Genomic DNA, 12,500 nt, shown 5'->3' with positions numbered 1-12,500 from the left:
CACACCTAACTGTCTCTGTGTTGTACTATAGGTAGCCTTACCCACACCTAACTGTCTCTGTGTTGTACTGTAGGTAGCCTTACCCACACCTAACTGTCTCTGTGTTGTACTATAGGTAGCCTTACCCACACCTAACTGTCTCTGTGTTGTACTATAGGTAGCCTTACCCACACCTAACTGTCTCTGTGTTGTAGGTAGCCTTACCCACACCTAACAGTCTCTGTGTTGTACTATAGGTAGCCTTACCCACACCTAACTGTCTCTGTGTTGTACTATAGGTAGCCTTACCCACACCTAACAGTCTCTGTGTTGTACTATAGGTAGCCTTACCCACACCTAACAGTCTCTGTGTTGTACTATAGGTAGCCTTACCCACACCTAACTGTCTCTGTGTTGTACTATAGGTAGCCTTACCCACACCTAACAGTCTCTGTGTTGTACTATAGGTAGCCTTACCCACACCTAACTGTCTCTGTGTTGTACTATAGGTAGCCTTACCCACACCTAACTGTCTCTGTGTTGTACTATAGGTAGCCTTACCCACACCTAACTGTCTCTGTGTTGTAGGTAGCCTTACCCACACCTAACTGTCTCTGTGTTGTAGGTAGCCTTACCCACACCTAACTGTCTCTGTGTTGTACTGTAGGTAGCCTTACCCACACCTAACTGTCTCTGTGTTGTAGGTAGCCTTACCCACACCTAACTGTCTCTGTGTTGTACTGTAGGTAGCCTTACCCACACCTAACTGTCTCTGTGTTGTACTATAGGTAGCCTTACCCACACCTAACAGTCTCTGTGTTGTACTATAGGTAGCCTTACCCACACCTAACTGTCTCTGTGTTGTACTATAGGTAGCCTTACCCACACCTAACTGTCTCTGTGTTGTACTATAGGTAGCCTTACCCACACCTAACTGTCTCTGTGTTGTACTATAGGTAGCCTTACCCACACCTAACAGTCTCTGTGTTGTACTATAGGTAGCCTTACCCACACCTAACTGTCTCTGTGTTGTACTATAGGTAGCCTTACCCACACCTAACTGTCTCTGTGTTGTAGGTAGCCTTACCCACACCTAACTGTCTCTGTGTTGTACTATAGGTAGCCTTACCCACACCTAACAGTCTCTGTGTTGTACTATAGGTAGCCTTACCCACACCTAACTGTCTCTGTGTTGTAGGTAGCCTTACCCACACCTAACTGTCTCTGTGTTGTAGGTAGCCTTACCCACACCTAACTGTCTCTGTGTTGTACTATAGGTAGCCTTACCCACACCTAACTGTCTCTGTGTTGTACTATAGGTAGCCTTACCCACACCTAACTGTCTCTGTGTTGTAGGTAGCCTTACCCACACCTAACTGTCTCTGTGTTGTACTATAGGTAGCCTTACCCACACCTAACTGTCTCTGTGTTGTAGGTAGCCTTACCCACACCTAACTGTCTCTGTGTTGTAGGTAGCCTTACCCACACCTAACTGTCTCTGTGTTGTACTATAGGTAGCCTTACCCACACCTAACTGTCTCTGTGTTGTAGGTAGCCTTACCCACACCTAACTGTCTCTGTGTTGTACTGTAGGTAGCCTTACCCACACCTAACTGTCTCTGTGTTGTAGGTAGCCTTACCCACACCTAACTGTCTCTGTGTTGTACTGTAGGTAGCCTTACCCACACCTAACTGTCTCTGTGTTGTACTGTAGGTAGCCTTACCCACACCTAACTGTCTCTGTGTTGTACTGTAGGTAGCCTTACCCACACCTAACTGTCTCTGTGTTGTAGGTAGCCTTACCCACACCTAACTGTCTCTGTGTTGTAGGTAGCCTTACCCACACCTAACTGTCTCTGTGTTGTAGGTAGCCTTACCCACACCTAACTGTCTCTGTGTTGTAGGTAGCCTTACCCACACCTAACTGTCTCTGTGTTGTAGGTAGCCTTACCCACACCTAACTGTCTCTGTGTTGTAGGTAGCCTTACCCACACCTAACTGTCTCTGTGTTGTAGGTAGCCTTACCCACACCTAACTGTCTCTGTGTTGTAGGTGTCAGAACAATACTACTGTACCAACTACTGTTGGGCTGTGGTTTCCATAGTGACGCTGCATCAGCCTCTGAAAGGTCAGAGGTGAGGGGTCACCATACAGCAGAGACAATGTGTTACGGGCTAGAGTTTCACATTCTGTCCCCAGCACACACACACACACACACACACACACACACACACACACACACACACACACACACACACACACTGTGAATAGCACTTGGTTGGCACAGTGGGAATGTGTGAGGTGGGATAGTGCTACCACGGCAGGGCCGGCGTGTTGCTGTGGTCATAGAGGCACCCGGAGCTCCCATAGCCCAGCCGGAATGTTACAACACTCCTGTCATCTGAGGATCTCGTGTCTGCTTAGTCCCTCTGACTGACACACACACACACGCACACACACGCACACACACGCATGCACACAATGGTGGAAAAAGTACCCAATTATCATACTTGAGTAAAAAGTATAGATACCTTAATGGAAAGTTACACAAGTAAAAGTAAAAGTCACCCAGTAAAATACTACTTATGTAAAAGTACATATAATTGCTAAAATATACTTAAGTATCAAAAGTAAAAGTATAAATCACTTCAAATTCCTTCTATTGCGAAAGCATGCGACACAATTCTTGTTTTTAAAATGTATGGATAGCCAGGGGCACACTCCAACACTCAGACATAATTTACAAAAGATGCATTTGTGTTTAGTGAGTCCCCCAGATCAGAGGCAGAAGGGATGACCATGAGTTGTCTTGATAAGTGTGTGAATTGGACCATTTTCCTGTCCTACTAAGCATTCAAAATGTAACAAGTACTTTTGGGTGCCAGGGAAAATGTATGGAGTAAAAAGTACAATATTTTCTTTAGTAATCTAGTGAAGTAAAAGTAAAAGTTGTCAAAAATATGTGAGTGGAAGCCAGGGTTGACTACAGTTGTCTCAGCCATGACCCCCTCACATAAAAACACACTATTGGTCCGGTCAATATTCCGTAGCTCTTCTCCCTACGAGCCCAGAAGGTCAGACAGGGCCGGAGTTAACCTTGCCTCTCGGTCTCTGTGCAGCCAGCCTACCAGTTTGTGTGTGTACCTCTCTATCTCTCTCTCTCACTGGGGGTGACCTTGCAGAGTCATTATTTCCATTTGAGGTGTTCACATTGCAGCACAAGCAGATAGGATTAGGAAGCAGCAGAGCTTGTGTGTAACTGTGTGTGCGTGTGTGTGTACACAGTCTGTTTTGACCATTTAGCACGGTCATACATGCCCTCAGGTTTTTTTGTTGTGTGTGTGTGTGTGTGTGTGTGTGTGTGTGTGTGTGTGTGTGTGTGTGTGTGTGTGGTAGTGGTAGTGGGGAGCAGAGCATGTGAGCGGAGTTGAGCTGTTGGAAGTCCTGCTCATTGCTCATGGAGCTGTGCTTTCTGGCGCTCCACATCCGTCCCAACCGCTCCGCTAAAAACCGCATCGCGCTCACAGGGAAAAACTAATTTGCTCCATTCATTAAAATCACAATTTAAATTTGAATAAACATGAAAAGGTGACTGTCAGAAGCGCTCATCATTTCATAGGCTACATGTCTTATTAAACAACATATAAACACACAGCCAGACAGGTAGGAATGAAAATGTATTATTTGAGATGTATTATTTCAAGGTTATAGCCTACAAAGAATTACATTGTGAAGAATTTGCGAGTGCAACACTAGGTTGGTAGGGACATAAAGAGCTCAGCATTTAAACAACATTTTGTTGTATTAAATCATTATAGTCTATAAATCATATAGGCTGTGACTTACGTAGAATTAAATACAATTAAACAGGAAATGCCTCATTAGGCTCAGTCTACAGTGCCTTTGAATTCACATTTAGACTTTTAGAAACCTGAGTTTGGCCAGAGTCTGTGGGGGTTCAGGGTCATGTGATGGTGACTGGAGAGCAGACCAGCAGTAGAGAATATCCTCTCCTCACTTAAAGAGCCACTGGGGATGCTGAACACCCTTCAGACCACTCAGGCCAGGCTGGGCAGGGATGCAGAGTTTTATTTTTCTATAGGGAGGCCTAAAGGGTTTTAGGTAAAATAACCCTATCAAAACGGAAAGCTCCTCGAAAGTGGGAATACAGTGCATTCGGAAAGTATTCAGACCCCTTCCCTTTTCGCACATTTTGTTACGTTACAACCTTATTCTAAAATGGATGAAACTTTTTTTCCCCCACATCAATCTACACACATTACCCCATAATGACAAAGCAAAAACTGGTTCTTGGGTATGATGCTACAAACTTGGCACACCTGTATTTGGGGAGTTTCTCCCATTCTTCTCTCTAGATACTCTCAAGCTCTGTCAGGTTGGATGGGGAGAGATGTTTGATCGGCTTCAAGTCCGGGCTCTGGGCCTACTGAAGGCCATTCAGACACTTGTCCTGAAGCAACTCCTGTGTTGCCATGGCTGTGTGCTTAAGGTCGTTGTCCTGTTGGAAGGTGAACCTTCGCCCCAATCTGAGGTCTTGAGCGCGTTTTCATCAAGGATCTCTCTGTACTTTGCTTCGTTCATCTTTCCCTCGATCCTGACTAGTCCCCAGTCCCTGCCGCTAAAAAACATCCCCACAGCATGATGCTGCCACCACCATGCTTCACCGTAGGGATGGTGTCAGGATTCCTTCAGACATGACGCTTGGCATTCAGGCCAAAAAGTTCAATCTTGGTTTCATCAGAACAGAGAATCTTGTTTGTCATGATCTGAGAGTCCTTTAGATGCCTTTTTGACAAACTCAAAGCGGGCTGTCATGTGCCTTTTAAGAGGAGTGGCTTCCGTCTGGTCACTCTACCATAAAGGACTGATTGGTGGAGTGCTGCAGAGATGGTTGTCCTTCTGGAAGGTTCTCCCATCTCCACAGAGGAACTTTGGAGCTCTGTTAGAGTGACCATCAGGTTCTTGGTCACCTCCCTGACCAAGGCCCTTCTCCCCGGATTGCTCAGTTTGGCCAGGCAGCCAGCTCTAGGAAGAGTCTCGGTGGTTCTAAACTTCTTCCATTTAATAATGATGGAGGCCACTGTGTTCTGGGGACTTTCAATGCTGCAATAAATGTTTTGGTACCGTTCCCCAGATCTGTGCCTCGACACAATCCTGTCTCGGAGCTCTACGGACAATTCCTTTGACCTCATGGCTTGGTTTTTGCTCTGACAGGCACTGTCAACTGTGGGACCTTATATAGACAGGTGTGTGCCTTTCAAAATCATGTCCAATCAATTGAATGTACCACAGGTGGACTCCAATCAAGTTGTAGAAACGTCCAAGGATGATCAATGGAAACAGGATGCACCTGAGCTCAACTTCGAGTCTCATAGCAAAGGGTCTGAATACTGAATATAAGGTATTTCTGTTTTTCTTTTTTACTGTTTTCACTTTGTCATTATGGGGTAATGTGTGTAGATTGATGAGGGAAAAAATGATTTCATACATTTTAGAATAAGGTTGTAACGTAACAAAATGTGGAAAAAGTCAAGGAGTCTGAATACTTTCCGAATGCACTGTATGCCAGGCCTATTGAGCCAAAAATCAATGATGGCCTGTTGTATGGATAATAGAACAAAAATGAACAAAACTTTTAAGAGATCAGATTTTTTGTTTATAAATACTTTGCTACAATGACACCCTAACGTTACCCACCTTGTTCCTTTCTGTTAGCATGTGCACGTAGTACACCATCAGTTAGTACATTCAGGATACGTGTCTTTTCAGATCCCACAATGATTTAGTTGTGGACACTACATCACCCCGCTCCCTCTCTTGCTCTTTGTCCTCCTCATCTATGTTAGTCCCCTTGATTTTGCACCTGTGTGTTTTATCAGTTTCTTTATGAAAATATTTAGTTAACTCCATGACAGTAGCTAAAGCAAGGGGCTATAGCAGCAGACAAGTAGACTACAAATGCATGCTGGGCCAGGAATGCCCTGAGCTCGAGTGAGCGCTACTGGAGCGAAATAGGAGCGGGCTAGGAGGCCGACGCTCCAGCCTTTGGGAATCTTGCTCCGTGCTCCAGTCAAATTGGGCACACTCCACTCCCCGCTCCGCTTCAGCTCCGCTCCACTCACATACCCAGGTGGGGGGTGGGGTAGACACAGATGGACAGCTGGTGTTTCTGTGATGGTAAATCACTCAGAGACACCCCTGCCCAAGCGCGCGCACACACACACACACACACACACACACACACACACTGGCCCCACACACTCCACTCTGGTCCCACCCCCTCCACTCTGGCCCCACCCCCCTCCACTCTGGCCCCACCCCCTCCACTCTGGCCCCACCCCCTCCACTCTGGCCACACCCCCCTCCACTCTGGCCACACACCCCTCCACTCTGGCCACACACCCCTCCACTCTGGCCCCACCCCCTCCACTCTGGCCACACCCCCTCCACTCTGGCCACACACCCCTCCACTCTGGTCCCACCCCCTCCACTCTGGTCCCACCCCCTCCACTCTGGTCCCACCCCCTCCACTCTGGCCCCACCCCCTCCACTCTGGCCCCACCCCCCTCCACTCTGGCCACACCCCCCTCCACTCTGGCCACACCCCCTCCACTCTGGCCACACCCCCTCCACTCTGGCCACACCCCTCCACTCTGGTCCCACCCCTCTCCACTCTGGTCCCACCCCCTCCACTCTGGTCCCACCCCCCTCCACTCTGGTCCCACCCCCTCCACTCTGGTCCCACCCCCCTCCACTCTGGTCCTTTCTCTACAGTCAGGAGCGCTTTTTAATTTTTTTAATTTAATTTTTATTTAACTAGGCAAGTAAGTTAAGAACAAATTCTTATTTGCAATGACGGCCTACCAAAAGACCTCCTGCGGGGACGGGGGCTGGGATATTTAAATGTATTTTACAAATATAGGACGCATCACGACAAGAGAGACTCCACAACACTACATAAAGAGAGACCTAAGACAACAACACAGCATGGCAGCAACACATGACAACACAACATGGTAGCAACACAACATGGTACAAACATTATAGGGCACAGACAACAGCACAAAAGGCAAGAAGGTAGAGACAACAATACATCACGCAAAGCAGCCACAACTGTCAGTAACAGAGCACTTGAAGAGACTGGCAACTGGCCGGTAAAGAAAAAAGGTTTGACCGTTGGCAGGGATGTTTGCTAAAAGACAGGCTGGAAAACACACAACCCACAGCTCATTTACATTTCTTAAGTAACACACACAGAGATGTGCTTTTATTAACTCATCAAGTCCCTCAGGTCACCAACCGCCACCCACGCCTGGGATAAATTCACACATCAAAAAGGCACGCCACACACCCAAACACACATTACAGACACACACACACACAACGCTCAGGGGACCACCAAGCGTAGAAGCTGCCGAGACGAGATAAGTGTGTGTGTCCAAATCCGGGACACACTAAGGCACTCAAAATAGACACACACACACACACACACACACACACACACACACACACACACACACACACACACACACACACACTGGACTGCTTTGGCAGCTCCTTATCTCCCTCCACAGATAGTGACATGGATTAACAGCTAAATCTGGAACACATGCTCTGACCACAATCACGGCCCTGTGTGTGTGTGTGTGTGTGTGTGTGTGTGTGTGTGTGTGTGTGTGTGTGTGTGTGTGTGTGTGTGTGTGTGTGTGTGTGTGTGTGTGTGTGTGTGTGTGTGTGTGTGTGTGTGTGTGTGTGTGTGTGTTGGACTGCTTACTAAATCTGTCAGGGAGAGTGATGTAGGGGTTGACCCAAGGTTCATTATACCAGAAAACACACATTCATCTTCCACTAGTAACACACAGCCACACGCGTTTACTGGTCTGCAGTGACAAAACATACACCCTCACACACATCACTTATACACAGGTCAATCATACTCACACACACACACACACCACTCACCGTGCACTGTGATGACACTACAGAGATGGCACTAAACACGGTGATGACACTACAGAGAATCTGATGCTTTCTAGAATAATTCACAATTTTCCAAAAACATCTCTCTGTCCGTCTCCGTTTCTCCCTCTGTCTGGCCTCTCTCTCCACTCTCTTCAAGAGTCAAAACCCTCTCCTAATGACCAGCTATTGTATCCCTGTCCCCTTTCCCCTCCCCCTCACACACACCCCCCGCTCTGAGGGGGTCCCTTAACCAGGCTCTCCATATGCCTGTCACCCCCCTCTTCCCCCTCGCCCTATCACTCACACTCTGGCCTCTTCTCTTCTCTCTCCCACCATCTGCCACTCCACAACAGAGGGATGAAAGGGAGAGAAAGAAAGACAGACAGACAGAGAGAGAGAGAAAGAAAGCAGAGAGAGAGAGAAAGAAAGAAAGAAAGCAGAGAGAGAGGTAAAGAAATAAAGAGAGAGAGAGTGGTGGTTGGAGAGAGATAGAGGCAACGACTGAGGCAGAAATAGATACTGAGAGAGGGATAGAAAAAGAGAAAGAGAGAGAGGCTGTCCATCTGCTCTCTGCAGACCCCCTCTCTCTCTCTCTCTCTCTCTCTCTCTCTCTCTCTCTCTCTCTCTCTCTCTCTCTCTCTCTCTCTCTCTCTCTCTCTCTCTCTCTCTCTCTCTCTCTCTCTCTCTCTCTCTCTCTCTCTCTCTCTCTCTCTCTCTCTCTCTCTCTCTCTCTCTCTCTCTCTCTCTCTCTCTCTCTCTCTCTCTCTCTCTCTCTCTCTCTCTCTCTCTCTCTCTCTCTCTCTCTCTCTCTCTCTCTCTCTCTCTCTCTCTCTCTCTCTCACTACACACACATCAGACCCTTTCTGTTTCACCCATTCCTTTCCAGTGGATCAGTCTGTATTACAGTGATAGCTAAAGCTGGATGGAGGGATGGGGGAGAGAGGAGGAGTAGAGAGAGTGGGTTCAAGGAATAGTGGGATAGAGGGAAGAAGGGGAAAAGAGAGAGAGAGAGAGAGAGAGAGAGAGAGAGAGAGAGAGAGAGAGAGAGAGATGACAACAACCCACGCAACCTGCTCAGTGAGCATGCCCACTCCTGTCGCTGTCACCACGGCAACAACTGGCAACCGTAGCAGAGAGAAAGACAGGCTGAGAGGGAGATCGCTCTGGGGGTCAAAGTGCACGTTTGCTCTGAACACACACACACACACACACACACGCAATAGGTCAAACACTCACTGCAAACACTACAGTCCCCTAAGAACCTAAACACACAGAACTACAGTCCCCTAAGGACCTAAACACACAGCACTACAGTCCCCTAAGGACCTAAACACACAGCACTACAGTCCCCCAAGGACCTAAACACACAGCACTACAGTCCCCTAAGGACCTAAACACACAGCACTACAGTCCCCTAAGGACCTAAACACACAGCACTACAGTCCCCTAAGGACCTAAACACACAGCACTACAGTCCCCTAAGGACCTAAACACACAGCACTACAGTCCCCTAAGGACCTAAACACACAGCACTACAGTTCCCTAAGGACCTAAACACACAGCACTACAGTCCCCTAAGGACCTAAACACACAGCACTACAGTCCCCTAAGGACCTAAACACACAGCACTACAGTCCCCTAAGGACCTAAACACACAGCACTACAGTCCCCTAAGGACCTAAACACACAGCACTACAGTCCCCTAAGGACCTAAACACACAGCACTACAGTTCCCTAAGGACCTAAACACACAGCACTACAGTCCCCTAAGGACCTAAACACACAGCACTACAGTTCCCTAAGGACCTAAACACACAGCACTACAGTCCCCTAAGGACCTAAACACACAGCACTACAGTCCCCTAAGGACCTAAACACACAGCACTACAGTCCCCTAAGGACCTAAACACACAGCACTACAGTCCCCTAAGGACCTAAACACACAGCACTACAGTCCCCTAAGGACCTAAACACACAGCACTACAGTCCCCTAAGGACCTAAACACACAGCACTACAGTGACACCAAACTGAAATGGTGGCTGTGTGTGAGACGAGGAGGGGTTAGAGAGACACAGAAGCCACGTGCTGATTTCATTAGAGAAGAGACGGAAGAGGAGGAGAGAAAAGAGGAGAGGAGAAGAGAGGAGAGGAGAAGAGAGGAGAGGAGAAGAGAGGAGAGAGGTCTGTGACCACAAATGGAGAGAGCGGAGGCCAGCTGTCATTTGCTGATGTCAGCTCTATTCTCAGCCTGTGTGTGTGTGTGTGTGTGTGTGTGTGTGTGTGTGTGTGTGTGTGTGTGTGTGTGTGTGTGTGTGTGTGTGTGTGTGTGTGTGTGTGTGTGACTGGTTTCAATTACTCTATGAACTTTGACCCTGTGTAACCAAGGAAGCGAAGGAGCTACTGAGAGAAAGAAGAGAAATAGAAGAGAGAGAGAGCGAGAGAGAAAGAGAGAGAGAAAAGAGAGCGAGAGAAAGAGAGAGAGAGAGAAGAGAGAAAGAGAGAGAGAAAAGAGAGCGAGAGAAAGAGAGAGAGAGCGAGAGAGAAAGAGAGAGAGAAAAGAGAGCGAGAGAAAGAGAGAGAGAGAGAAGAGAGAAAGAGAGAGAGAAAAGAGAGAGAGAGAGAGAGAGAGAAGAGAGAGAGAGAGAGAGAGAAGAGAGAAAGAGAGAGAGAGAGAGAAAAGAGAGCGAGAGAAAGAGAGAGAGAGAGAGAGAGAGAAGAGAGAGAGAGAATGGGAAAGACATACCCATTACCTAAGATCCATTCCCTTCTGTACTAGTACACACATACACACAATATTGCTCATAATGTGATGCTTGGGTACAAGATGGCTGCTTTTCAGGGAAAAGAGCTGAGTCTCCGAGGTGCTGGGCGTATGAAAGGAACACACACACACAGCGAGATGCAGTGTCCGAGAAGAGCTGAGCATACAGCAAGAGATGACGACGCAGGTTTATGACTACCTCACACACACACACACACACACACACACACACACACACACACACACGCCGCCAGAAAAGCCATGAAGTGGCGTTGTAGAGGGGTAGAGGTGATGGTTGGTATCTGTTTAAACTGCAATACTGGCCTTTCTATCAATGACTAAGTCTTCAAGCTTTCTGCTTATGGAATCTTGTTAAAACGTGGACAATCAAACCCGAATATATCTATCTATATACATCTATACAATCCATATATCCATCAATATCCACTTACAGTCCCCTTCTCAGCTGCTACAGCCAACAGCAGACAAGAACCAAATTTGTCACGCGAACATGAGAAAACCCTCTTTAGCTGCAATGGGCTACTGACAACCCAACAGTCAATCCAACACAGCTAACGTTTAAAACAGCATTTATAACTATTCAATGTCTTATTTTAAACTATGTTGAACTATTTAACAACATGACGAATCTGATCGTTCTATCTCTCTGGGAAACAACCAAACAATCCCTTCTAGACTGCTGGCGAACATTTCGAGGGCTTCAGCATCATTTAAGGCTACATTAGCAACAGGCTACATTAGCAACAGGCTACATTAGCAACAGGCTACATTAGCAACAGGCTACATTAGCAACAGTGTGTTCAGACCAGTAACGTATCTAAACGGATCCTTACCCTCTTCCTAGGGGGTCCCTTGTCCTGTGCTGCGCGGCCCCCCAGTCGGCCCCCTCGGCCCTCCCCTGAGGGGGGTCTGATGGTCATCCGGATCTCTGGGGGACAGATGTAGTTCTCCAGACTCTTGGGGGGCTTCTTGATGCGTTTGGTGGTCTGGATCTTCAGCTTCAGACTCCCCTCCTGGAAGCTGGCTTCTTTAATGGAGAACTCCTGTTCCTCTAGCCCCTCCCCTTCCCCCTGGGACCCCCAGCGCTCGCCCATCACATCGCCAATGACCTCATCACCCCGCGACACTGGCCCCAGCCCCGCTCTTTCCTGTTCTTCCTCTTCAGGATCAGCCCTTCCGCCTCCTAACTCCGCCTCCTTGGGTCGGGCTGAGCCAACCAGATCCCTCGGCTCCATCCACGCTCCCGCCAGAACCAGTCAGGATCCAGAGAGCCGCAGCAGCCAGCCAATAGGTTTGCAGAGAGCGGCTGTCCGTCAGACTGGGTTGCCTTGGGAACGGTAGCTACTGGATTGGTTGTCCCACAGGAACACAGGTAATCCAACAGAGCCAAACTACAGAGAGAGAGAGAGAGAGAGAGAGAGAGAGAGAGAGAGAGAGAGAGAGAGAAATTACTATCAAAACCTAAGTTGTACAATATCCTATGAAAGCCAATAACTCAATAAATTACCGCAAATGCTGAACTGTAAAAAAAAAAACACAATTACTTTCCCTGTTTATCTTGGTCTGCATTCACTCTTGCTGCTATGTACGCTGCTGCTACAGAACGATTGGCATTCAGAGTGTGTTGGGAAGAGATGCTGACCTATCTGAGCACAGCTAAAGGACGCAGTGGGCAGAGGAACGCCTCATCTCCACACACACACACAAACACACACCTCTAACCATTGTGAGATATCAGTGTCTCTCAGAACTTAA

General features: G+C 47.7%; 1 protein-coding gene across 2 annotated transcripts in view; it reads right to left on the bottom strand.

The window, feature by feature from the left end:
- LOC123730406 (SET-binding protein) overlaps window positions 1-12,500 on the bottom strand; it is a 40,148-nt gene that overhangs the window by 13,225 nt on the left and 14,423 nt on the right. For both annotated transcript variants that reach the window (XM_045706969.1, XM_045706970.1), the window contains one exon: window positions 11,579-12,136. In XM_045706969.1, the coding sequence (XP_045562925.1) occupies window positions 11,579-11,980 (402 nt within the window). In that variant the 5' untranslated portion in view covers window positions 11,981-12,136. The remainder of the gene's footprint in view (window positions 1-11,578; window positions 12,137-12,500) is intronic.

The sequence above is a fragment of the Salmo salar genome, chromosome ssa24, assembly GCF_905237065.1.
Source record: "Salmo salar chromosome ssa24, Ssal_v3.1, whole genome shotgun sequence".
NCBI classification, from domain to species: domain Eukaryota; kingdom Metazoa; phylum Chordata; class Actinopteri; order Salmoniformes; family Salmonidae; genus Salmo; species Salmo salar.
Note: the sequence above shows the minus strand (reverse complement) of the source record. Positions and strands in the feature narration are given on the sequence as shown.